Source organism: Necator americanus, chromosome V, assembly GCF_031761385.1.
Source record: "Necator americanus strain Aroian chromosome V, whole genome shotgun sequence".
NCBI lineage: Eukaryota > Metazoa > Nematoda > Chromadorea > Rhabditida > Ancylostomatidae > Necator > Necator americanus.
The window spans coordinates 24,535,765-24,563,522 of NC_087375.1; the positions used below are offsets into that span (position 1 = coordinate 24,535,765).

Consider the following 27,758-nt stretch of genomic DNA (forward strand, 5'->3'; position numbering starts at 1 on the left):
CGAACTATTTGTGAGAAAACAGCAAGAAACCGTCAAGACCAGTACGACCTGTAGCTGCACCTGCAATGAAGCAGTATTTCGCACATGCGCTATCTAGTGATTAAGCGACGTTGGTGCTGTTCGGAAGAGAGAAACAAGCTCATGTTCGATCCCCAATTAGAATTAAATTCAATCTGAAACGTAAAGTTTTTGTTTATTTTGTTTAGAAGTGTTGGACAGACTTATGATCAAAATCAGATTTATTCTTGAATATCAGATTCCTGCAGTGATTGTATCCTTTTGCGTAATGCAAGTGCGGTTTTTGCAGATTTTAGTCGTGCCATCCTGTCCACCGCAAAAACGACAGGTTCTTATAAGCTCTACAGTCCGTACAGTACATGAATAGCGTTCGACAGTCTTGTGAAACACACGAAAATCTTTGAAAATTCTGCCACATCTTTTTTGAACACCGTCCGGTTAAATGCAGATTGTTATAGATTTCTCTAAGAATCTTGGCATCATTTCTATCCGAAGAAGAGAAGAGCAAGGTCTCAGAGATGCTCTATTCTGCTCACTTGAAACTTCACTCCAATGAGAGAACAAGAATCAACAAGGTTAAAAAATCGTGGTCCTACCATCTCGTAGAGTAAGAAATTCAGTATCGAGGATCGTATAATACATGTACACACGCATTTTGCCGATACTTTACATTTCAACACGCATAATGAAATTGAAAAAGAGTCCACAACTTACTAGTTAACACTATGTACGCACAATGCAGTGTTACTATCATAAGTTTCTAACCGAAAAGTACTGTTTGTAAGAGGTTGTTCGATTCTCGACTCTCTGCCGTCTTAACCAAAAACTGAAACTTTAGAAACATCTTAGCAGTAAAACATACAACAAAATCGCGTTACACCACATGCTAATGTCCAATAAAAACGGAAAATGTCAACAAGTAAGTTTAATAGACGATTCTCTGGAAGGTATGTAATGCTTTGTTGTGACAGGACAGTGCTCAAATTTACCTCTAAAAACTTCACTTCGGCAGAAAACGATCTGGGTTGATAGCATTTTTTGACTTCGTCAGTGATAACGATATCCACTCATAGGCGGGAAATCGCAAATATGCCCATTTTCGTCAGTAGTAATTAAAGATGCATGAATTTCCGGTAGAAAATCGATGCGCTGCGGTGACTTGTTTAGGGAACATCCTATGCAAACATGATCATCCATGCAACAGCGGAATTTGCGTTTAAAAGTTCGAGCCGCACAGAAATGGCGTCCCAGTATAGTTGCAACTGCTTAATTTTATAGTAGTAAAGTTAACAGTGTGGTTCATCTTCACCGCGATTGAACAGGACTGGTTTCAGAATAAGTGATGGGGATCTCTGTTTCACTGCTTGTACTGGTTAGTCTCATCACTATTGTATTCAATTGTGCAGGTCTCTTTGGTAACTTCAACATCATAATTGCTTTGATTCGCAAGCCTGCGCTGAGATCTAAGGCAGGTAAGTGTTCCTTCGTCTAATTTCACCTTTGTTTCAATACCATTTTCTTTGTATTTAGGCTACCTGATGGGGCTCCTCTGCTGCTTTCAATCTTTCTGTTTACTTTTCGAATTAAGTAATATTCGCATCTACTGGAGGTACGTTTTCGATCTCTTTTTCACACTGCAATAACCAAGCAGGCGTACTCTCGTTGAATGTGAGGCTGAACGTTTTTCTTCCATAGGTCGCTGCTTTTCAAGTGTAAGAGACGAAAGCTGACCGAACGATGACGCTACACGAATCTGCTAGGTTTTGGGTGGTCCTTTGCTTCTATGCTTTCATCCGCTTATCAGAAATGAAGCAATTTATTCGAGCAACACCTAGCTGAGGTCGAACCATATCTGACTACTTCTTGGCCCCATTCAGCGCGTAATACTCCTTTCCGCTTCCTTAATTTCAGCCCGGTGCACTTCCCAAAGATAGGTCAAATTAGTGCCGGAGCACTAATTTGACCTATCTTTGGAAAGTGCACCGGGCTGAAATTACAAAAGTTTCACTAGAAACAGGGCTTGAAATTTTTTGCCGTAATCTTATTTCGCTTCCTAATTCACTCCAGGAGCAGATAGAGTCTTAAAATAACTGAACTATCTATTGCAACAGTAAGTCGTAATATTACACGTAATACTTTACAGCAAACTAGCACGAGCTTAGGAAATAAGTAAACTGAAGTATTTGAGCCCGACTGCCTTCCTAAGTAACGTCACACAGCTACTTAATACTAAATTACTTCCCGATTCGGACTGCGGACTACTAGGCGGTTTGCGACTGGGTGCCGCAGCGTGGCCTAAGTTTGGAGCATCAGTGTTATTTCAATATTGCAAAGGGTGTTGTGGCCATAACCGACCGTATGTGAAGACGGAATGTAGATGGTTGTGAGGTCCATGGTTTTGTTGACGAGTCAGACAAAGTTCTCTATGCCTGTGACGAAAATTGTATTTGGAGTAATTTATTGCATCTACTTCTTTTTAAATTTCTATGTGTTTCACACTGACAAATATGATGGAACATGTGAGTAGAAGTCCTTGTCAACGTGAATCGAATCGAAAAATAGTTCAAAAATCGAAGTTCACAAGTTAAGGCAACCAGAGCAAAAATTGAGCAACCGTGTGTCGGATTTTAGCTACTCTGAAGTTATGAGAATCTATTCACTCTCGGAAGTGCTTTCCTTTACAGTGAGATGATTATGGGGAAAGGAGTATGCTTTCGTGTAGTTTATCCGCACCTCTTCTGTATGGTTGCACAATCATTGATGTACTTTATAATAACTCTGGATATGCTTATAGCCATTAGTGCTCCCCTCAGGTAGGTTACATTTTACATTGTCTTAGGGACTTTTTGGAAGAAGTGGGCCTCTGAAAGCAATTTGGTCATAAATAAGTTTTTTTTTTAACACAGTTCCTACAAGTGTTGAGTGTTGGAGTTCAGGTTGTGCATCACATAAAGATTTAAGAATCTAACTTACTGTTCTTAGACCTTTCAAAAGCACTTAAAGTTGACTTGTTCAGCGACACTTGAATTCAGACACAAGATGTGGCCAAAGGTGCCATATGTAATTGTGATGTGCGCACCTCCAACCATGTTTGCTTCCACTGCCTGGATTGGCTCCTATTTCTACATCGGAGAGGGATCTTTTTATAGTTGTCGCTTGCTTACAGGTGACATCTTTGGCTTCACTTTCTGAAACCACGTCTGTGAGCTATCAGTATGAACTGTGAAACACCCCATTCTGATTTTCGGTTCCCTGCACTACGTCTGATGTGTAAAATGTGAAATATTGTGGAGCACCTCTTAGGAGTCTGTTCCCTAGAACCAGTGCAGAGGTTGACATCACTTCCGTCCTTCTCAGAAGTGTTTGCTAGTGAAAGTTTGTGTAGTTTTTTTAAGTCTAAGAATACAATCTCTTAAATGTCGCATTCTTGCTAATAAATCTTCTTATATCAAATCAGATAAGCAGTTGGATGTGTCATTCTCAAAAAACAGAAACTGGAGAACAGGGCTGTAGGGACATGTGACAACAGTTTGGGAATTTTGGGAGTTTGGGAAGCCAGCGAAATTTGAGATGTGACGTTTCAGCAGCGCTGTCGTGAGGGTCACTTTAATTACGAGACACTTGTCAACGTTTCCAAATCTTCCCTTTTTTTAGCCTCAATTATTAGCGTTGGAGCTGCTGCTGATGTTCCTCCCTCATCGCTTTCTGGTCGATGTTTTTTCTGGCCTGTCATCAGTCTGACGATGTTGAATTTGTCTCACTGCTTTCATGACTCGGACTGCTATGACACCTCAAAGTTGTAGTGAAGTGATTTTGTAGCGTTTTCTACTCCAGCACAGTCATACAGATAAAACATCATAGAGACATAGCTCGTAGCACCACAATGATGTTTTCACTGCAAATTTCACATATTGCTTCGTAATATACTTCACTTTTCTTGTTTCTGTCTTTTTTCGTAACTTTTTTGAACCCTCGTTCTTCTTCGATAAATTGGTACCAGACTTGTCTGGGAGAATAAAAACACTGACCTGACACATCGGCTACACAAATAGATTTCTGGATGTCACGCGGACGAAATCGCCGACTTCTGCAGGATTCAAAACAGACCATGCTGCCTAACACCATTTGTACGTCATGGACTTGAAAATCTCCCGTCCAAGGAAGAGACATCCAACTACTGAAACATCAAATGGTGACGACTCTAGGTAAACCCAATATACAAAAGGCTACGTGGTTTTGGATCGAGGACGTTCAGACGGCAATTGGTGAGAAGAAGTCCAAGTATAAACTCTGGTGGAGGACACGTCAGCCTGAAGATCGGGGTGCTTACCTAGCGGCGAAGGGGGGGGGGGGGGGGAGGCTATGAAGGCATTCTCGAAGGCAAAGTCGGACCGCTACAGGGCTGTGTACGACATGGTTGATACCAGCAAGCGAGCGGGCAGTGTATCGTTTAGTCAGAGCGCGTCATCGCTCAACGTTGGATATGGATCACACCTAGATCGTTAAAGGAGCTGATAGAGCCGTTCTGCGCCGCTCTTGTCAGATTCTGAAGGGGTGGCGAGAGTACTACAAAAACTTGTGTAACGAAGAGCTCTGTCATCCTCCAATCCCAACTGCTCCCAGCGTCGAGGGTCCTGTTCTACCAATTACTGCCGTCGAAGTCAGCGCTGCCCTCGCAAAAATGAAGTCGAACAAGGCAACCGGTCCTGATGACATACCTGCTGATGTCTGGAAACTGCTAAGAGATCGAGGGTCCGTGTGGCTCGCAACTCTATTTAACAAGATCATTGCAGAAGGACGGACTCCAGACGTTTGGCAAACTTCCGTGACCGGGCCTTTCTGAAAAGGCAAAGGAGACATTGCTGACTGCACTTCGTACAGCCTATACGACTGCTGTGCCATACGATGAAGGTTTTTGAGCGTGTCCTGGAAGCTCGTCTGAGGAAAATCGTCAGCGTTTCACTCAATCAGTGCGGCTTTGTTAAGGACTGCAGCACTATAGATGCTATCTATGCTGTCCGTATCCTCCTGGAGAAACATCGAGACTAGAACCGCAGTGTGCATCTTGCTTTTCTCGATCTCGAAAAAACTTTCAACCGTATCCCACATGAGCTGTTATGGATGTCCATGAGGTCGCATAGAGTACCAGAAGAATATGTGCGGTGGACGAAGCTCCTTTATGCGAAGCCTACCAGCGTTGTACGATGTGCTGCTGGAACAAGCAGGCCATTCCCTGTAGAAGTAGGGGTTCACGAGGGTTAATCCCTCTCACCCCTGCTGTTCATACTGTGCATGGACACGATGATGAAAGAATTCCACAAGCAGCATCCGTGGACCCTACTCTTTGCCGACGATGTCGTGCTCGCGTCGGAGTCTCGAGATGATCTTCAGAAACAAGTACAGTCTTGGAAGGATCGGCTGCAGCAACATGGGTTGCGCCCGAACATATCAAAAAGTGAGTACATGGAGTGCGGACCAAGGATAGAGAATGGTTCAATTCGTGTCGATGGCACCGAATTAAACAAGGTGAACTGTTTCAAGTACCTTGGATCCAAATTGACTTCCACAGGCGACATTGATCAAGAAGGTCGAGCACGTGTTAATGCGCCATGAATGAAATGGAAAATGGCAACAGGCGTACTGTGCGACAGGAAAGTCCCTGTTCGACTGAAGTCGCGAATGCTGGCCGACGACCAAAGCCTTGGAAAGAGTGTTGCACGCTATAGAGATGCGGATGTTGAGGTGGACGATAGGTGGAACGCTAAAAGACAAAGTATCCAACGACACTGTACCATCGTCGGTGTCGTCCCGATAACTGAGAAGATGAAGGAGGCCCGACTGAGATGGTTCGGTCACGTCTTGTGGCGAGAAGAAAATTCTGTTGCCAAAACCTGAAGCTCTCTCTGAAGCTCGACGTTCCAGGAGTGAGGCCGCGCAGGAGGCCAAAGATTCGCTGGTTGGACCGTGTGAAGCTGGATATGATAGATGCGCGTTTGTGTACGGCTAATGCAATGGATAGAACCAAATAGAAGACAAGAAGCAGAAAAGCGGACCCTGCAACAATGCGGGACAAACGCTATGAAGAAGAAGAAGACTTGAGACATCGGCTAGCCACCGCAAGTCATTGAATTGGCCTCTTACACCTTCGTAAACCTAAAACGATTCTGAATTGAAGTGAACGTAGGGGCGCATCCTGAGTGGATTGATTAACGCCAGACACTTTATCCTTTATCCTCGAAGGGTTAACAAAGTCCGACAAAAGCAAGTATCTCGTTTAGTGAGAACTCTCCATGAATCATCAAACACCCATAGTTGATCATTTTGAAGTGTTGTTTCTCTTGATGCATACTATTAGTAATAATACAGGAGCAAATCTAAGTTTTTTCATTGCTTAAAAAGATCTTTTTACAATTGCTAGTCCATGTTTGTATTATAGGAGTTCTGGCTGTCATCAAATTCACTTTCAATGTCAATATGCGCACAAAAGCATCAGGATAGCATGAAAAGAATAGAGTCGAGGCGGCATGAAGGATGGTGCAGTTGCGCAAGCGGTTGCACTTGAAGCAGTGCGGTGGAAAGCAGCGGTTAGGATAGAGTGAGGGCTCTTACTACCAGCGTTCATTGCTGCAGTTCGCAATGGTCCCATTCAAGCACACTCTGCACCGCGTCGCTTTAACAGCAGCTGCTTACGCAACTGCACCGTGCTTCGTGTCGTTTTACCACGTCTATGGCTGCTATCTTGGGAAGGGTATTATCATCATATTGTCTGCGATGAGTACCTAAAGAGGTCTGAATTTAGGAGCCAATCTAGATGCTCCTTGATTCGTATACGTTGTTCCCTCTGTGTTCTGCCAACGTACTCAACCTCACATATACAGGGAGGAGATAGCATAGATAACTCCTGATAAACATGATTCCGAACTAGTTGGTTCTTTAGGTTCGTAGGGTGGTACGTTGTTTTCTGTCTCGCAGAACTGCCTCTCATAAACTTACCGTGCAAACATATGTTTGTGTCAAGTATACAATAATTCAGCAATCATCTGTACATCAGTGGCATAAAAGATACTCGCGCTTCGGAAAGGGTTTTCACCGCTCTAGTTGCGGAAGCAATTATGTAGACAGAGCGCAGTTGCTTCATGCTTACGGTTCTATTTTGCCTTCTAATCTTCTTGTGGTAGTGTGGAGACCAACGAAATATTGAGCATCTTTGATGTATGGTCAGAAGCGGTCGTGTCGTCGTTTGCTCAAAAGGAATCACGATGACAATCCTGTTCTGATTCGATTCGATCTGTTCAGAAAGTACTAAACCACTTAACTGTGCAATGTCGAGAACCATGCGAATGCGAAGATTATTACGCGCGAATCATTGGAAGCGTTTTGGATAATATCTAAAAGTAACTATAATAAGAAAAGTGAAATAACAGTTAATAATCAGCCACCAACAATGCACCATGTTAAACATTAGGGTTTTCATCTGCGATGTCCGATGCAAGGAACAGTCGTCGATAGTTATTACTATCGGCACAATTCTAAGAGCCGGTAGTTTCAATAACATTACGACTTTACCGCACAAGGAAGCGCTGAAGCTATCTTCTCTGATGTGGAGTTGTGTAGAGCGATTAAGGATTTAAAGGAGTAGATGACGGGTAAGTACATAGCTTTGATTGATTTCCTTAAGCCAAGATTGGTATTGATCATTTTCATTAACTGACAGCTAACGTTTCGGCGCTACCGCCTTTGTCAGAGCCCGGAAATAATCAGAGCCATCAGTCATGAATTACCCTCTCTTGTGCCTCATCACCCTACAGGAAGCATTCAAACGATAGGCAAACTCAAAGGGCAACACTTCGGCTAGTGCTTATCTCATTTGGTGAAATTTGATAACGTAACAGACCACCACGTTCCACAACTATGAATCTTGAGGGTTTTCTCATAGGAACCTGACGGCTCCCCACAAACCAAAACTCGCACAGAGATTGATATGGGGCTAGTTCGTTTGCGGCAGCAATTCACTCATCTTTTCCGTTCATTTTTACGCTTTTGACTGTTATTCTATATGTCTCTAGTGTTCTGAGCGCTCGAAGGATAGTGTAGTAACCTCTACCTCTAATCCGGAGTTTTAATGACATATTCTATAGTGTGGTCCGATTAGGAAGAGAGTTTAGACTTAGCGAGTCCATCTAAATGCTACTTGACACGCACGCAGATAGAGCATCCCGTTTACCCTATAATAATCGTCACCACGCGAGCTGCACGTGATGAGATATACTACACTACATGCAATCATCCTTTCTTCCACATGAGCAAACCACACAGCCGGGAGTAGTGCAGAGTCGGTCACACGCACGATTACGTATCAGCTGACGCTTGAGGTTTGCTTGTACTATCTTCACACCTCTCACGTCGTTCTGAAGACTCGCTTTGTGTAGACAGCTCCACACCGTTCTGCTCATTTATAATCAGATATGCAAGGTATACAGAACGAAATGTTTTCTCGGCAGTAAGCGACCTTGGGCCTTCGGGAGGGAGGTCGTGTTTGTCGAGTGACACAATCCCCAGTCGGATAGCCAATAGAAATGGGCACTTTGTGAGTCAAATTTAGACACTTTTTTTTCCTAGCTCGATGCAACCCCTGCCGCTGTGCTGCACATTTTACCTACAATGGAGTTCTTCTGGGATGCTGGGATGCGCTGGAAAATCATGGAGTGAGATGTTTTTGCTTTCGGTACGAATAGATGTGCACATTCAAGAATCCCAACTAGTCGTTTATTGATTGGGATTCTTGAATGTGTACATTCATTTGTCTCCTGTGAACTTCATTTCCGGAAATGCTGGTTGTGAAGGCTAAAGCACTTGTCCAATTCTGCCTGCGTTGGGCAGACGACGCAACAATCATCTATGAAAACAACAATACAGCAGTGTTTTGCGATCCAGTATAGGCTTTTTCGACATAAAGAAAATGGCGAGAGTGGGCAGCAGTCTTTGTCCCAAACCCAGGCCTCTAAATTGCCGGTAGCATTACCCAACCATATAAAAATAGAACAATTAGGGCACTCGTTTATCAGTATCATAATCTGCTTAATGCTCAATCCGTATAGGTTTAATGAGGCCCAGTACTGCTGAGTAGTTCGTGAACAGCTTGCATCACGATATTGAAACGTTTGTATAGAGCGACGTAACGTCAAAGGACTCCCTGACACATTCGAGCATGAACGTCGTGCTGCGGAGTTGTTTGAAGAAGCTGCTTGAAGTACTAAGGTGGGGAGGGACGTATCTGAGCAGCTGGCTTAGGACTGTGTTAACCAGCCAAGAAATTCTATTCGTGGGCCCCAATACCAATTATCAGAGGTCTCACTTCAAAATCACATAGATTATTTAAGGCGAAGCCATTTTCAGGGAATTTGTGAGTTTTTATCAGAACTTACATGACTGGATATACAGGAAATTCAATCTTGAGTCGTGTGATAAGGTTCGAGCAAATCAATCAAAGCTACTTATTCAACATGCCAAGATTCAAGAACAGTCAACAGGACTTCTAAGATAACTGTCGTTTTCTATTTTACAGGTTCTGATTTTGGGGATAGCGCCGAAAAAAACATTGAAAACAAGCATTGTCGTCAGCTTAAGCTGAGGATCAAACTTAGAATTTGTTGTTTTAGTTAGGCGAATTTGGTATGACTTGTCGCCCGGTCATGGGCAAATCGTTCGGCATCACTTCTCTGCTAATCTTCCTTGCATCATTGGTGGAATTTGGATCTGCTCGTGTGGTAGCTCCATCAAATCCCTCTGTAAGATCCTTGAAACAGCTTGAAGATCTTTTATGTTTGAATCCAACTCCACTCTTCTTGTGCACAACATTGTTGTTCAGCTACATATATAGGTTAAACTTTTTTCGATGTTGTTCAACACATTTTCTCTAAAAGTTTTAATTATTTTCTTATAAATAACCAAATCCTCGTTTTATTCTTGTTTCCATAGTAAGCAGGGAAAAAAACAAAGAAAGGCAGGAAATTTGTTGTGAACCAAGATATGATATATAATTGTGGGGTATCCCTTTCTAAGAGCTGGAAAAAAGTAATTTCCCAGGTTTTTCATCGCGCCGCAATATTGAAGTCTCCTTTTTGATATCCACTGTGTTACTATGATAATTGATTATATCATACATGTAAGTTCTATATGATGTACTACACAAAGTGGGCACTATATCATCCAGGACTGATATCTTACAAATGACAATACTTTTGCATTCAACTTTATGGTTCCATTTGTGGTAATCTTGAAAGACGCTACTCGTATAGAAGGCTCGTGTAGTGGCGTCACATAGTTGTGAAACGGGAACGTCGTGAAAAATGGAATTAGGAATGTGCTGTTGCCGTCTCTAAGACCGAAACGATAGGAAATGTAGTGCACGAGACGCTAGAAACAAAACAAAATTCGAACAACAAGACAAAATTATGACAACTTTACCCGTAATTCCGCAAAATTCCCATATTGTCCTCCTATGATTTGGATTGATTTGAATTTGATTTCCGTGTGTTTTCGCTATCGTATCGTTATATCCCATTCGTCAAACCATTCTTGTATGGCACTTATATACTTGTGTCTACTCAACTAGTAGCTAGTCCTGTAAGTGGTCTAAGATGGTCGTCTTCATCGGTGTAATGATAATGTCCACCTTGTTATAGGTTATAAGTCAATGTAGAGGGGAGAGCGTTGCCAAATTTTTTGATCAAAATCTCCTACTGTTGTGGCAGGAGATCTTGATCAAAAAATTTGGTGATACTGTAGGAACCTCATCTAAATAGTTTGGAAAGATTTTTTCTGGATAGTGTGGTAAAACATTTCTGGCATTAGAACACGTTGACTGACCAAACTTCATCATAACCAAGAGCGTTAAAAAAGTAGAACGTCGTCAAGTAACCAGGAAAAGTGTGTGCTTTCGCGGATGATGATGAAAGAAATAAAGGATTTTTAACTAAAAAACTGGGAAATTCCCATCACTACAGACAATTCCGAAAGACATAGACCGCTGCTAGTAAAAACCGTTTCTGTTAGGTGGCAGTCTCGCATTGTGCTGTCTGATTTTTTTACGGCTCGTGAGCGGCACACCACGAAATTAACGGCGTTGGGACCTTGCACAAATAGAGCGGGGTAGATTCGCGACTTGACCAAAGTGGTCACGTTTAGTTCCGTCTAACAATCCAAAAACTGTAAAAAAAATCCCTACAGTACCGGTTCTCCAGCGATGCAACTTGTGACGCGATGGAACGCAAGCAATCTCGTCGTCGTACAGCGTCCGCAATTCAACTAATGTGGCCTAAATATGCAGCAGAAGCAGTCCACTGTGCACAATCGCATAATCGTTGCGTGTTACCATCATTCTAGAACTTGGGATAACTACGTATTTGGGAAGACCGGCGTAACCAAGGCTATTTTACGCGCCTTCTTTTAAACTAATAGGGATGACTGAACTTGATCACGCTCATATTTGCCAACTACATCACTATCTGTTCCTGGTGAGATCCCTTAATTGTTAACTTTGTGGTTCGCAGATGCAGCAATGCAATCCAGCTGAAGCATCTGAAATCGGTTCGGAAGACGCCTTCTTGTATTAGTATGGTGATTATGCCAATTTATACGCACTGGAAGCTATGTAATACGTTCGCGTTGCATATATATATATATATATATATATATATATATATATATATATATATATATATATATATATATGTATAATTCATGTATAGAAGCTATTGAAGCTTGCTCATTTGCGTCTATTTTGTGCAATAGTAGCTACTTGTATCTCTTGTTTGGAATTTTACAGCAGTATTCCATGATGTGGTAATGCTCTTCATTTTTATTCTCATTGCCGCCAATACCGCAGCAGTGATCATGGTCTTCAGCTTAGTTCTGGTTGTCAGAAGTAGAGGTAATTTTATGTTTGTTTCTGTCTATGAAGTTTAGTGATGCAAATTTCGGCGCATCTATATTGATAATTACACAATGGTCTCACTTTATGAAGGTGCTTTGAAGAGTGGGTATGTTAGTACATAGATGGACAGTGGTCTGAAAGGGTGGGATGTCCCAGAAGTTTGTCACAAACTTCTCTTTCTGGAAGTGAAGGGTTTTGCTACATGCCACTATTTGGTTACATGATCTTACGTTAACATAAAAAGTGTGGTTTTTTCTATAGCTGTGTAACAGCCAAAGCTTGAAATTTAACAACGCAGACACATCAGCAACCAATTCGAGGGTGCAGTGAAACAAGGCCTAGGAATATACCCATTCCTCCAAAGTGCAAATATTCAAAAGCACAGGAAGGCATGAGTGGGAGATAAAACAGAGGTTACGCCACCACTAGCGAAATATCTTTCATGTGTAGCTAAGAGCAGGAAAATGCCCTTTCAGCCAGCGCTTCCAGGATTACATATTGCGAATTGGGATGTTCTTCCTACTTCGTATCTAGAAGGTAAAAGTGAAAAGATGTTTTTTTTTCCTTAATTCATCCGCTCTATGCGACATCTCTATAAAATATCCGAAGAACTGGAATTCATCTTCTGTCGTTCTCAACAGCTACAAAAAACGCTTCTCTTGCTTGCTTTCTTCTACATTCTTTGATTTTTTTTTGCTATGAGTTTAATATGATATGAAGGCGAATACTGGCATCATAAATACTGAGGTTAAGGAGAAGGTGACTGAAGTAAGGACTGCATAAATGTGTGATGTGAAGTTGAGAGCGGAAACGCATTGATTCGGAAAGTTTTTTTATAGCTTATGTAACAAGAAAGTTGCATAATCCACAAACAAGTCATGGGTAGGAGTGAATTGCTGAAGATCAAAAAATCATTTTTGTTTGGTTTTTTAGGGAAGGTTTTTTTTACTTCTTGGCGTCCGAAATAACGAATAACAACTAGATAGTTGGTTCATTTCAGGAAAAGAAATCTTTCTGTGAACTGAGGAATACCAAGAGAAGGTCTTTTTTTTCTAAGGGAGAGCTAATCATTTCAAACAATGAATTTCCCAGGGTCAATAACTTGATATCATAAAGGTGTGGCGGTTTGAAAAAAAACAATTGAACTGTTCGGAAATCTTAATTATGCACAAATCATTACTGTTTCTTCTCGTAGTGGCTCCATCAACTAATTTACTTGCTTAGTTGGAATGAAACTTGAAAGTTTGTGCAATGTATTATGAATCATTATCATGACAAAGGATGACGTATTATGAAAGTGCAAATGTTGTTTGTACTAAGAAACTGCTCAAGCAACAGATCGCGAACGAAAACTACTCGACCCGCCTGTTAATGTGTGTGTGTGTGTGTGTGTGTGTGTGTGTGTGTGTGTGTGTGTGTGTGTGTGTGTGTGTGTGTGTGTGTGTGTGTGTGTGTGTGTGTGTGTGTGTGTGTGTGTGTGTGTGTGTGTGTGTGTGTGTGTGTGTGTGTGTGTGTGTGTGTGTGTGTGTGTGTGTGTGTGTGTGTGTGTGTGTGTGTGTGTGTGTGTGTGTGTGTGTGTGTGTGTGTGTGTGTGTGTGTGTGTGTGTGTGTGTGTGTGTGTGTGTGTGTGTGTGTGTGTGTGTGTGTGTGTGTGTGTGTGTGTGTGTGTGTGTGTGTGTGTGTGTGTGTGTGTGTGTGATTCTATAAAAAGCCAGATCCACAAAAAAGTACATCAGTAACGTGCTCGAACTTGAAATGTGTTCCTGCAAGTCGCAGTTGTGTGAGAATACATACAAAAAAACAATACAGTAGTAATTCCACTTTCGGAAACTCTTTTTTAGCAGGACTGATCATAAGTTCTACCAGTACTTGAAAGTATATATAGTATACCAGTATATTTCCTTCAATATTGAACGAGGTACTGAGAGGAAAAACTTTCCAGCCACTTGATACAACGGATCAGTTAGTGAATCCAGTGTGCTTACCAAACGTTTGTTAGATGTTGTATTCTCGCATGTGGATTCTAAACCAACCTACACATTTTCAGAAAAAAAGATGAGAGAATCAAAACATCGGAGAACCTCAAGTTCTGCATCATTCTACCTACACACCAAGGTGATGATTTCGACTTCTTCGTAAGAACACTGTGATCGTTTTATTTGAATGAAATGACAGCGGCTTCATTAAACAATATAGGAGTTATCATATTTTTACACATTTGCTGCTCTGTTTGAAATTTTGACGACAACTGTTAAGAAATTGGTGGAGGTAGGTGGGAGGGTGCTGGAGGTGATAGTAGTTCCTGTGGGTCTTGTAGATTTCAGCTTGCCATGAGTTAGACTGCTGTTCATCTCTGGTCCCTTATAATTACATTATTTAGGAACGGTGCCTCAGTGGCTGCGACAGAAAGTGTTTTCCAGATGGGTTTCGGGGTCTCGGAGAAGAATACTGCACTTCATCAAGTGGGGACTTTCTTGCAGGCTTTTTGCGTAAGAGCTGGCACAGTGTTGTCACAAAAATCAAGCTGTTGTTCTTGAAGCGGTAGGAGATAAGGTAAGACGAGCAGTCATTTCGAGCACTGATAGAACGACCCGCTAGACGTTCCGCCCAAAAACATACCGCTAAGGATTTCTGACTGAATTCTCAACTAGGACTCCGTTGCTTTCCTTTGATGGAAACTTCGAGATGAAGCTCTAGATCAACTCACTACCTCAAAAGGAGACCTGCTCGCTCATTGGTTTGGATTTCTTAAAGCTGACGTTCTTCAGGGCTAACGTTTACAAAAACTGAATAGAAACTTTCGAAGCTTCCAACTTCTGTCACCTTTACGTCCTTTACTACTCGACTCGCTCGATTCGTCAAAGTGAGTATCACAAATACTTCATCTTGCTTCTTTTTTGTCACGTCCAAAGAGTTACCAGTTGCTTCTGTTTTCGGTGTTGTCTTCTGTACGGGAGACAGACGGCATCATATTTTTCCTGGAAGAACTTCGTGAAGAAATCTGGCTATTGGGTTTGCAGGCTCCCTGCGGTGGATTTGATATCGCGCGCTGTTCAGTCACTTAGTATTAGATATTAGATTAGATCTGTCCAACGATTGTCGTTGGAGCTGCTCAGTTTACTTTTTTAAGCAGAGGCCGATCGCTGACGCACCATCGTACTTCCAATCTCCTCTTTCACCGGAATACTCCTAGCATCGCACCTTCAGTTGACCGTTCAATAACGCTGATCGCATTTTCCTACCACCGACCCCTCCGGATCCGGGCAGTCGGCCTCCGATCCAGTAGGACCCGAGGCCGACTGCCCGGATCAGGAGGGGCCTGCGCTGGGCTAGCCACCGAATGGCGGCTTAGCCCCTCCGAATTCTGCGGACTCGTGCCCAGGTTCCCATCTCCTTGCCCCGATTTTCCCTTCGGGGCCTCGGGGCTGCCTTCACTCCCCAACCTATTCCCCTGTGGTTATAATGCGGTAACAGTGGTTATACATACGTGGTTTATAATTATAACGACACTGCACGACAATGCAAGAATGAATGAAGAATACACGACATAATCGGCGGAATAACATAGGGGCCTGTCAACGGCTCAGTGGTTCTCGGCGGCAGATGGTACGTGGTTGTTGCTCGAGCCCAGGGACTAGAGTTAGATGGTGTAGTGCGGACATGCGGTGGTGGTGCGGCAATCAATCGAAAAGCACGAACACAAGCACAAAATTACGACACCACAAGAAATGATAAAAAGGAACTGGAGCCCCGAGTGCTCGGAGCCAACCCTTACATACTGCGGCCGACATGGGAGCATTACGGTGATGCATTCCCTTGCCAACGGCAATGTTTCCCGCGCCGCGTGAGAGAGGGTGCCGGTTAGCTGGAAAAGTCGTGCCGGGCACGAGACCATCTCTACAGATTTCATCGATTTCAAGCAGCATTGGTCCCGCTTTACGGATGCTAGATGCATGTCCTCTTCGAAACAAAGATGGTGTAACTGTCGGCTATCAACTTACTTCTCTTTGTTGTCTCATTCCAATCCTCGAATAGGTTCTCGTGATTGGTAATATTTTGGGTGGAAATTTGTCATCCTATCGTACCCCCTCTTCAACACGTCCTCGATTTTATTGTAAAATTTTCTTAAGAAGGCAAAACAAGAGAAGGAATCAAGAATATTTTCCAAAGAAAAAAACTTTCGAGGAAATCGCTGCTATTCTATTACAAGTAACCAACTAAGTGGAAGAATACTTTAGAAGAAGATTTTGAAAGCATACAGCGAGTAAAGCACGCTACTTGAGCAATGTGCCTGCAAAAATGATTGCAGTATACTTTGTAGAACGTCTTTACCCCTTGAAATGTGGGAAAAAAATTTCACTAAGTCGCGTCCTGTATTGTTCTATTCCTTCAATAACGGATTTTCTTCGGCTTTTTGAATTTCTTCTTTCATGAAGTCTTTCTTCTTTCTATAACCGCTCTGTATATACGTTTCCTTGTTAGATGTTAAAACTGATTTCAGCTAATCAGAGCCGTCTCAATTATGGTCACCATATTTGCGTGTACCTGGTACTTATGCGTAGTTAGCGTATACGTAGCGCTGAAGCTGAAAATTCAAGGTATATACATGAACTACGTGATGACATTCAACGTGAGTTGCACGTGTTCTTTGACACAACTTGTCCTAAAAAGTGGAAAATGATCATTATTTTGAACCTATCTATTTTAAAGATGGTGTTAGCGTTCGTAGCTTATTCTCAAAACTACTATGTGCTATGGTTTCGCTCCCCACAATATCGAGCTGCGTTCGAGGAGCAGTTACGGTGGATGAAATCCTGCTGTCTTCTATCAAACAACGGAAATATAGCTACAGGAATAAGTGTTGATAGTTCTCGAAGCAAATGTGCTTGTGAAAGTATAGCTTTCTCCAATAAAGATTAAATATTGAATCTGGACAGGAACATTTCAATGGTTTTTGATTGGTATTGATTTTAACCGTTCGTACAGATTTAAGGTAAACCATTGATGTATTCACCCGCCCGGGGGGGTTAAACTTGGTTTCGCTTACAGTCATTCTCTCTCCACTAATGCAGAAAATTCCATAAATTTGTGGTTAGAATTTGGTGATTTTGGGGTTCATGTATAGATTCTAAAAGATGGATCGATGATCTATCTAAAGTTGGCTGTCAACTCGTCTCCAGAGAGAGTCTTCGCCAAAGGGAATGTTGTTAAAACAGCTCACTCAAAACTCCCTTCCTTTTCCTTTATAACCAATTTAAAGCTTCCTATACATTGGTAAATGCTATTTGCCATTTTTTGTAGCTTAATTAGTATCTACCAATTACTTCGATTTGCAATTTCCTAGTTGAAGTGATCCAGGAGTTCTAATCCAAAACTTTTGAACAGTTTTAACAGTTGTTGTCTTTGATAGCCCAGCTGTGAAGCCCGCATTCTCTCTCGAAGGTTTCCTACTGTCCCATAAGTGTATCTTATTTCATATCTCATATCTTATTTCTTATATGGAAGACTCTTACTTTTAACTCAGAGACCACTCCACACTACAAACTTCTCATCACTTTAAAGCTGTTCTAATTCCTATTTACCATATTTCGGCTACTAGGCTCTACCAATTACCTAACATGATTTCGAATTTTCTAGTTGAAAAGATCATGAGTTCTAATCCAAGTCCTTCATACAATATGAGGAAACAGTTTTCGATTCTTTCTAAAAAAAAACAAGCGTGGAGGGTGGATTAATGCGGAAGATGACCACAGAAAGGACCAATGTCACCTCAGTTCTATCGAACCATTAACCAAAAGATACAAAGTGAACGCAGCAGATAAGAAAGTTTCCACTATGCGGTCAGATCAAAAATCTCTCTATTTGCCTGAACAGGCAACGTAGGCACTTTATTCCCTACTAGTAAACTTTACAGTCACAACACGAACCTCAATAACGTCTGATAAATGATGAAGGGTAAAAGATGAACTGCCTGGCGTTAATCAATCCACTATGTTTATGAACGCGTACCTAACCTACAGAATGACTTAGGCTAGCATTATGTATTATATGTATCAAATCAGTCTTTATATCCTCCCAGACATGTTTGGAACCAATTTGTCTACTCCTTAAGGATGAAAGGCTTTTTTTGTACACTGGAGCGGATTCGAACCATCGATAGATCCCGCATCGCATCGGAACCTTTTACCAGCGCTGTTCTGTTCTTTTCTTTTTTGGTTCCTCGAAGTTTTTCTCCGCTTATTGTATATGAAAGAACAAGAATCAATCAAAGAGACCAAAGAAACAGGACGTAATTTGTTTGTAGAGCGAGAAATCCTTCCTCAAACGACTTATGACATTTCTTTGCACTCTCTATTTCCATGGACATTTTGTGGATAAAAAAGAGGTGACGATTTATATCCCAGCACAATAGGCGTGGAGAAATATGTACCTCTTTCTCACCGGTAGATAGGACAGCCGTGGATAGCGCATGATGAATATGTTAACGAAGAAGTTCTGTTGGAGGAGGTTAACTGCGAAATTTTTTTGAAAGCACCGGTAGTTGGTGTCATCTCCTTGTGATAATCGTTCCATGGATAACGCGCCAAAAAGGACAGAAAACGGTTGAGGACAAAAGCAACTGTAGTCGATAATACGACTACGGAAATGCATCTCTCACTGTGACTATGCATATTTCAAAAAGGCTGCGTCAACTCACTATAAAACAGAAACGATCCAGTACAAAAACTAGATCATCATACAGCGGTCGACGTTTTTCCAAGAACTTCAGGATTTTTGTTCTGCATATGGTAAGGATCCTACCGCGTTAGCAGCAATGCTCCCAAAACTTTGTAACCTGTTACTTTCGCTTTCGCAAAAAAAAAACTTTTTGAGTTTTTAGACAATTTTATAGGAAGAGACACTCACTAGTTTTCATGTTTAAACACACATTGCAGCCTGAATCCTTGTCGTGCGTATAGGTTTATTAATCTGGCAGCGTTGACTCTTGCTGAATTTAGTAATGTAGTAGCCAGTTTCCAATAATGATAGCATTTACCTTTAATGGCATGTGCTTAAAGTAATTGACAACAATAACATCTGAAATGTTAGTTTTACAAAGTGTATACATATTGTAAGTGTATATTGTGGTGGATAAAAATGCTGAAATATCACACATATACTAACAATCACAACAACAGCCACAGCAGTCGTCACAGCAATTCTCTAGGCACCATCCACAGCACAATCCTGCTAATAGCGCAGCACAAAGTCCTCCTTTTCCACCACCACCACCCGTTCGTCGAGGTTCTTGGACACTGTAATGTTAGTTGGCATTACTAGATAAGGATAAAACAGATAAAGTCTTTGACGAATCTGTTCGCTTGGGATGCGCCAACGCGTTTTACTGCAATTTGGAATCGCTTATTTTTTTTAGAACGTATGTTGGCTTATACGATGACTTGCGGAAGTCAACCGATGTGTTAAGTAAGCGTAACCTCTTACCTACTGCGGTACACCCGCCCTAGTTGACAGTAGTGCATGGTAAAAATGAGATAATCTGTTGTAGATATTCGATAGCACTGCAAGATTTGATTTCTGACAATGGAGTATGAGTTTTCTCTCTGCCACATAAAGTACTTGGTAGTTTCATGAGAACGAGTAATGCTCCGTTTGTTTACAATCCCTTCTCACTTTGCTACGGTGCTCGTCTCAAGGATGCTTCGGAATAATAGATGTATTCGCGGCGAAAAAATTGGTTTAACGTCGACAAATATTGGAACGACTCACTGGTATTCTACTCATGATGAGCTCACGAAATGAAGTCAACACCTAAGTTAATATTTAAAAAAAGCTAGAAAATTAAAAACACTTCTTCTAAAACAGATATACTCTCTTCTTTTCGGTACTGAACTTTCTTTGGTTCTTAGCTAATTTTCTGAAAGTTTTGTGTGTAATCTAGCTTCAAGATCGTATCATGCTACATAATAACGAACTTAGTTTGTCTCTGTGTGTTTGAGTCTCACGGGTAACTTTATGGAGCGAAATTAAATCCGCCTTCTTACTTTTGTCTAGAGACGGTGTCAAATTAGTGCGCCGGCGCAATTGGCGCCAGAACGCGATGAGATGGAGTAACACAGATCACATGGCGTCCAGTTGATGCGCCGGTACTAAAAAGAAACAGGAGTCACGCAGCGTTAGGTTTATGTGCGGAGGCTAACACGTTGGATTGATGGTGTGCAGCGGTACCCCGCCATAATTGCGGATGAGATTTTCCAGAAGTATAGTCGGGACAAAACTACATGAAGAACGGATAGTTGCGCAAGTAGCTGCGCTCCCCGACGGCAGCGGTTGGAATCGAGGTGGAACCATTGTGAACTGCAGAGATGAGGGGCAGCGAGGATCCTTACACTGTCAACCGTGCCGCCTCGAGCGCAGCCGCTTACACTACTGCCCGCACTTCAAGTCCTTTTTGACCCAACTTCATGTTAAATGTTGAAAATCGTCACATGGTTACGACAGATGAAGGCATATGTTTCACCTAAATGTACACCTCCGTATGCATTCTCCTCTGCATATATGGAAGTAAAAGCGGGTCAAAACGACTGTCAAATAAAAGTCATGTCAATGAATGTCAAAATGTCTAAATGCTAGTGCACCTAATCGTTGGTGTTCGCAGTAAAACTCCGTGCCAAATTCTAGTACTAATAGGAGCTGAACGAGATCACAACGCAACCGCTTCCCCGCTAGCCATATCGGTTTTATCCGAATGCAGGGACGCAACGTTGAGCACAACCAAACAAAGTGCAACACTACAAAGTTTGCACGAAAGAATGCAATCTTTTCTTGATAACTGAATTGTTGTTAATAATACAGTGTCCTTTACAGTCGTGCCACTTGTCTTCATGTGTACTTCAGGTATGCTAAGCTGGGATTACAACCCGACATATGCAGTTGCCCGCGTGCCAGAGTTGCCTAGTGACTCCTTTTTTGCTCGAAGGACATGAATAGTGTCACATTCTGAAGGGCATTGTAACAACATTCGAGAATAAAATGAGGGTACCTCCGAATGATATTGTGTCCCTCTTTCTATATATGATTATTTTTCTAAAGAATGCGGCTGTGAGTAGAAATCGTGAATGACTTCCTCTATTTCCGATCGCTTATTGTTGAGCACTGTTTTTTGATGCTCTTTTCGTGTTTCGGAAGGCGTACATCTCCAATGTGTGATCGGAGGAGTCTCGGGACGTACTGGCAGACGTAGTTCAAACTCTGCGGCTCCACGCGACACTGTTGCTCTTTTCTATTCGAGATTCTGTTCTTTAGAGTGGGCTTTCTGAGTTTTAACTCTTCCTCTAATTTGAGAAGAAAATCTTTTGCTACTCGTCTGAACCAACCTCAACTATCTAGGCGAGCAAAAACTTTGACTAATAATTAATGCTATTACCAAAGAATTATTTTTACGACATGGTTACATGAAATATTATTTTAAGCTAATCCTGAATCACTCCATTTGAAATAAATGTTCCATGCATATTCCTAAAATATTCCAAGAACACATCTTTATCCACATCTTTTACAAACCACACAAGTAATATTTAAGGCGGAACCAAAATAATTAGGAATCGCTTCGGGCTATTACGGTTAGGGTATACAGAAGGGGAAGTTACGATGTTGTTTATCAAGTAGCTACATGTTGTGGGGCCAAGCCTCAATGTCTCTGCCGTAATAGTACGTTCATGTTCATGAGCTCAAGGTGAAACACGGTAATAATCGCAGTAGAAAATAAATAATGCAAGCGTGGTTGGCAACCGGTTTGTTTAACACCAGCCTAGATATTGAAACTGTTGAGCTAACTCTGAGTGATAAAATCAAATCTGCATGCCAGTAAAAAAGGAAAGTTTTGAGTGTCCGAATATTCGCACTGTCCACTCATTCTGTTTGATAGATCACCGAAAATAAAGTGTTAATTATCTCATTCACTGACTACCTTCACTGGTTGGAACCTACTGTGCGTCCCTGACTAGAAATTTAAAAAAAAAACCCAGCGAAAATCGGAAATTTGTGCAGAACGATTATCGTAATTATGGGTGGCCTGGAACCCCTACAAGCAAAGTCTTATATCGTCTAAAAATTAGAGGAGAAATCGTCAAAAACTAAGACAAAGTGAATGGGTTTTGCCCTTGGAGGCAAAAGTACCGAAACGTACGTAAGCATATAACATCTCGACAATCTCGTTAGGCAAACTGATAAAGAATATAAGATCAATTTGTCACGAGTACAACAAACTTTGACCTGCTTAATGGGTGCAAGTGGCACAAAAGTAGCAGTTCACCAATTCACTTCATGCCCTGTTGAGAGTGACCTACAATACGCGCACGCTTCTACACGCCTGGTCCCTCATCAGTCCACTCATTGGTTTTACTCGAATAAGCTTGTGGGGAGAACCCAGCAATCCTCGACCGCTCGCTCGTCGACGCGGCGCGTGCGCGAGAGTGGCGCGTTGCGACTGGTTTGTTAGGAAACAACGCCTTTTACGCCGGAACCCGAGTAGTACGTTAGCTCGACAGCGTTCGAAAGTTGAGCGCAACAAGATCGAGTGTTGTTACCAAAGATTTCACGGCCAACAGATAGAGATTTGGATTTGTCGTTCTATTCTATGACTATTATCCATCTTTACGGTTCCTGCATAATAATGTAGTTGCGGTTCTGAGGTTCCTCGCTTAAGAACCGGTCCAGATAATTTTTCTCATATTCGAATGAAGTTATGTTTTTAAAGATGCTGGTGGTTAAAGACGCTAGCATTGTCTTGGTAAAAACCCACACTCTTTTTGTAGGCTAATTCAACTCGCTTTTGGTTGATTACACGCTTTAATTCACTTGGTTGTGAACAGCATTTTCCCAAAGTAATTGTCTGCTTGTAGCGGATTTAGTGTAGCGGTTAGAGGTTCCGCTTCCTGCACTACCGATCGAGGTTCGAATCCGCCCTAGTGCTCACCAAGCCTTTCATCCCTCCGGCGTCGATAAATTGGTACCAGAATTGTCTGGGAGGATAAAAACACCGATTTGACACATCGGCTTGCCACCGCAAATCATTGTACGGGCCAATTACACGTTCGTAAACCTCAAACGATCCTGAATTGAAGTGAACGTGGTGGCGCATCCCAAGTCGGAATGATTAACGCCAGAAACTTCATCTTTCATCGTTTATTTGCCTGCATGGTAGGTAACAGTTAATAGCAAACTATTCCATTCCAGTCTCAACAGAAGCATAGCATAACCTTCTGGATACAAATTGGCTTGTGCGTTGATTGAAAGGATACTTCCGCGCTTAGACCATGTTCTTTTACGCCTAACATTTCCTAATATCACTCAACACAACAGACGCACAACTCATTTTTGATCCCCTGTTACCATCCTCTTCAAGAAATAATGCGATTTCGCTACATTTTAATAGAGAGAAACAAGCAAAAATTCGATCTATGAATTTTTCCCCGTTATCTCATGCAGTTCTCACACATAACCATTATTAATCATTCTAAGATTAGGAAACGGTCTAAAAACTGTTAACTGGCTGATTCTAAGAATTCCCCCGATTTCTCGAGTTGTTCTATGTCGATCGTTCGCAATTAGCGCCAGTATTCCCCCTTCTTCAACCTCAGCCGGTCGTTCGGAACCGAAGGTGACGCAGAAAGCGATGCATTGCTATGAGTACAGTAGTTTTTATGAATCCTTCTGAGCCACTAACGACGAGTGGGGCACTCTCCTCAACGAATCATTCTTCCCTTTCCGAAAGTAAAAAAGCATAACATGTCAAAAATGCTCCATATTTCCTACCGGTTTTAATGCGTAATAAAATATAGAAAACACAACCAAGTGCTGCAACTTTCTTTCTCATGTACTTATTGATACTTTTTCTGTCAGAAATCAAAATTCTGCAACGTGAAGTTGACATCAGTTCAGTTTTGCAAAATAAGCCGCATCGAGACGAAGTTTTGTATCAAGCCAATATATTTTGAATTCAAAACAAAGAGTATTCTGTTTCAAGGACAAGGGAACATGGGACTATGCTCGGCTGTGCTTGGCTTCAGTTTCTGACATTTTTCTTCTGACAATTTCTACTCAACACTTCAATATGGAGTCGTGTCCCTTCAACGGTACTCACGGATGCAATCGCCCTCAACGCCAAAGTCGTGGATGAATTCTACCACATTCCGAACTCAATGAAACTACTGTGAGTTTGGGAGAACGGCGACTTCAAGTTATTCAGATCGCAGTAACCCTTAGCCTGGTTTTAAGTCAGAAAAGAGAGCCAGTCACGTTAATTCGGATTCGTCTTCCCTCAAGAAAATTTGGGAGAAATTTGAGGGAAGTACATGAGTGCTCTATCGGCAGCACTAATCACCAGGCTCCTGAAGAAAGGTTCCCCGAAGTCGGTAACTTGGGTCTATATGCTGTATATGAAATTTTAAAAACGTGATGTAAACCCAGACATTTCCAGAGATCGACTGTGTTTGCTTTCAAAGCGCCGCCGTGAGACTGTTGTGTGTATATGCTTTCGCATCAATAATTTCGGCGCACCCGGTAGAATTATGAATGGAGACCCGTAGTCACTATGTGAGATACAAAACCGAGCCAACCAACCAACTCACGTTTTGACCATTTCTCATGCCTAGAAAAAATGAATCTCTGTCCAAAACACTACTGGAGTCATGAGCCATGAATCATGGGATGTTGAAAGAAATTAGAAGATTACAGGCTTATAACCGGGATTCTGTCGATTCGCGTTTTGAGTGGAAGAAAAGCGGAATCTTCCAGCCATGGTTTCAAAATGGAAGAGGTTCTGACAAATGTCAACAAAATAAAAGCATTGCGTCAGATGTGTGTATGCGTCTTTCATTCACGGCAATAAAAGTCACACTCGAGGTTTTTCCAAATGAGTAACAAACCATAAATATGACTCAACAGACGGGTTGTTTTAGAAGAGAAACAATGAAAGAAGGTTCAAGGACAAAAAAGGTCTAAAGACCCAAAAAAAAACGTGGCTCACTTACTCCTATTCATATAAAAACAGGGAAATTTAATATTACTCTGTACACTGCACACGCAATGTACAATATACTGTGTTGAGAAATAATTCGCAGGATTTTTCTTTCATACTCAAAAAACCCAAAAAAATTGACGGTATTGCTTACGTGTCATATGTAAACTGAGAGAGAATTTCTTTGCTCTATGAAATAGTGCTCAAATTTTTTTTCACTTCTTTGGTTCTTGTTTATTCCAGTTTATTAAAATGGAGTGTCAAATAGATAAAACAGAGCCTTTGTGGTACCTCCTGCCTTTTGCATTTAATAGAGGCCTTAAAGCTCCAAAGTTGTAGATGAGATTTGCGGATGGAGGAGTTGGAATGAAACATGAAAAATTCCACAAAGAGCGAAAAGAAACGCGAAATGAACATGAAGTAAAAGAGGAAGACGACATAAAAGAAGGCAAATGATGCATCAAAAACGAAAAAATACGCATTTTTAGAGCGCAAAAAACAACGGGGCTCGCCTCTTTCAAGCATTTCTCCATCTCCTCACCCACACACAGCACCAATTCCACGTTCTGCTGCCCTCTCGCCTTGGATGGATGCAAAAAGCAAAGGTTGAAATTCGCTCCATTTTATCCATCTGACACTCGATTTTCGTAAAATAAAAAACAAAATCAATTATCAATAAGCCACAGCGCTACAGTTGTGTATTTCTCTATGAAGTAACATTGGTTCAATGGTTTCTACTCCTAGTATTCCTAAGTTTTAAAAAAAAAACGACCTCGAATCTTCCTTAGTACAACAACAGAATGTGCTTCTCACGATTTTACCAACAAGTAGCAAAGAGAAGAGGTACCAGTCAACATTTCTTTTCTATCATTGCAGCGAAGCTTTCTACAGAAGGAAAACAAAATAGCGATGTTTCCTCCAGGTTTTTCTTTCTCTTTCAACAACCCCTGTGTAACTGCTACACGGTTCCCATGTGATGAAAACAGTGCATGTAAATGACGAACGCCACTTGAGTGTATGTACATAAAGTTGAAGGGAAACAGATGCCAGCCGCATCTGCTTCCTACTACCCTCCGTGTACCCATAGTTTACATTATCTTGCTGTTGACGGTGTTGTGCTTCACTTTAAAAAATGTAACACGTTCCTGGTGGCGGGCTTTATTTGCGTTGCCTAGTAGTTCCCATTTTTGCGAGGACAGCTGTCGATGGCACACGAATCAATAGTAGAAATCCCACAGAGAAGAGGAAGCGACAACAGTTCTATCTGGCAGTGAGTCATTCCTGTTTTGTCGAAAATAACAAATTTCTGATTCGCTACGGATCGATATACATCAGTGCACACCACTGTGTGGCGTAAACAGCCTCCACTCTCCATACCTTGACAATGATTCCATAGAGGTAATGGAAAAACTCACTAAATGGTCTGTGGCTGGCCTTGAGGATAACATCCTGGCTGTTGCGGGTAATAGCCCGGTTGTTGAGCATAATAGGGCTGGTTTGGGGGATATTGCTGAAATAATATGGTACCTGATATTCGCATCATGATATCCCGCAAACCACTTTAAAACATTAAATACTCAAAAAGTTCTTACCGGAGGGTATTGACTCATTTTTCGTTGGATCCGAGAGCTTGGTTGTGAAGTGAGTGTTGAGAATGGGTCATGGGTCTTGCTCCGCCCCTATTCACGGCGTGGAACTAGTTGGGTAAAATGAGTCACCTAGGTGACGTCGCTGTTTTCGTTTGAAAAACTGAGTGACAGTGCCAATCCGCGAACGAGGCCTTACTGTAACAATAGTTGTTTTGTTCGAGGATGATAGCAAAAATTGGCTGATGTATTTTGTTAATGAAGCAAGGAAACACCCACGCAAAAATTCAAGGTTTTCATCATATCCACAAGTTCCCGATAATCTTACAAACACAACAACAATCTTACAAAGATACAAACTCCTACTTCACCATATTTTGAGTGAAACAACAATTACTAACTTCCTATTTTTTACATAGAGTCGAAAGTGGCGACTGAGCTCTCCTCTTCACTTTCCCGTGTAACCACTTTCGCACTTCTTGTTTGTTGTTTGCGATGGAAGAGAACGCTGCCTGAACAAACTATCTTTTTTCTTCATATGAGGTCTGGTTGGAGTAACATCTATGCATAAGGAGTGCTTTTAAATGCTACAACTATGACGTTATGCACCAGAAAAATCGCTACTTGCTTGTCAACAGCAAGTCACCTCAATCACTTCTGGAGAGTAACAATTTGCGCCAATATCTCTCTATCCCTAACACCATGAAAAAGAAGCAGATATTCGTCATTCGTGTTCAAATGCTTTTTAAAGACGAAATCAAATGACTGCAACCTCTACAGCAGTGGGTTTGGAGCGTGCATTCCCGTTGAATGTTTCACTCTTTTTTCGTCTTCATGATGTCTCAGTCTTATGCACCGTACCGCAAGTGCAGCTAAAGGGTAGAAATGAGAATAAGAGTCAACAATGTCAAATGACTCTCCTATACTCTTTTTTTTTACAAAGCAAAGCTCTCAGAAAACCCCTTAAATTCTCCTCTTCCTGTGATAAGAAGCTTTCACAGTCCCTCGGGTCCCGAACCTCTAATCATTGTTCGAACTGATTCAGCCATAAATGATTACAAAACTACAAAATTCGAAGCTAAAAAATGATTGTCCGCTTGCTTGATGAGCTTCCTTCTATTTCAATAAAAATAAACCACATCACTATAAAAATAGTCTTTTTTTTTATGACGTCCTCATTGATTGTTGGTAGGAATTCCAC

The 27,758-nt window shown here is 41.6% G+C and overlaps 4 protein-coding genes across 6 annotated transcripts; 3 read left to right on the forward strand and 1 right to left on the reverse strand.

Moving 5' to 3' along the window:
* Nucleotides 1–1,360: 1,360 nt before the first annotated feature.
* RB195_015044 (uncharacterized protein) lies at nucleotides 1,361–16,873 on the forward strand (the record flags this gene model as incomplete). Of its 2 annotated transcripts, XM_064205567.1 has the most annotated exons (9): nucleotides 1,361–1,490; nucleotides 1,549–1,627; nucleotides 2,703–2,831; nucleotides 3,051–3,184; nucleotides 11,846–11,950; nucleotides 14,001–14,068; nucleotides 14,334–14,494; nucleotides 16,463–16,583; nucleotides 16,664–16,873. In XM_064205567.1, the coding sequence occupies 9 exons, from the start codon at nucleotides 1,361–1,363 to the stop codon at nucleotides 16,871–16,873; spliced, it is 1,137 nt and encodes a 378-aa protein (XP_064061447.1). The 2 variants fall into 2 exon arrangements, with proteins under 2 accessions (XP_064061447.1, XP_064061448.1); XM_064205566.1 differs by lacking the exon at nucleotides 14,334–14,494 and having other exon boundaries at nucleotides 16,455–16,583.
* Nucleotides 5,311–5,631, forward strand: RB195_015045 (uncharacterized protein; the record flags this gene model as incomplete). The annotated part of the gene is made up of 1 exon (XM_013449543.2): nucleotides 5,311–5,631. The coding sequence occupies one exon, from the start codon at nucleotides 5,311–5,313 to the stop codon at nucleotides 5,629–5,631; it is 321 nt and encodes a 106-aa protein (XP_013304997.2).
* On the forward strand, nucleotides 5,644–5,913 carry RB195_015046 (uncharacterized protein; the record flags this gene model as incomplete). The annotated part of the gene is made up of 1 exon (XM_064205568.1): nucleotides 5,644–5,913. One exon carries the CDS (start codon nucleotides 5,644–5,646, stop codon nucleotides 5,911–5,913), a length of 270 nt encoding a protein of 89 aa, XP_064061449.1.
* A 1,985-nt stretch (nucleotides 16,874–18,858) lies between the features above and the next one.
* On the reverse strand, nucleotides 18,859–26,581 carry RB195_015047 (uncharacterized protein; the record flags this gene model as incomplete). Of its 2 annotated transcripts, XM_064205569.1 has the most annotated exons (4): nucleotides 18,859–18,989; nucleotides 19,118–19,248; nucleotides 26,387–26,481; nucleotides 26,564–26,581. In XM_064205569.1, 4 exons carry the CDS (start codon nucleotides 26,579–26,581, stop codon nucleotides 18,859–18,861), a joined length of 375 nt encoding a protein of 124 aa, XP_064061450.1. The 2 variants fall into 2 exon arrangements, with proteins under 2 accessions (XP_064061450.1, XP_013304999.1); XM_013449545.1 differs by lacking the exon at nucleotides 18,859–18,989 and having other exon boundaries at nucleotides 19,113–19,248.
* Nucleotides 26,582–27,758: the final 1,177 nt, after the last annotated feature.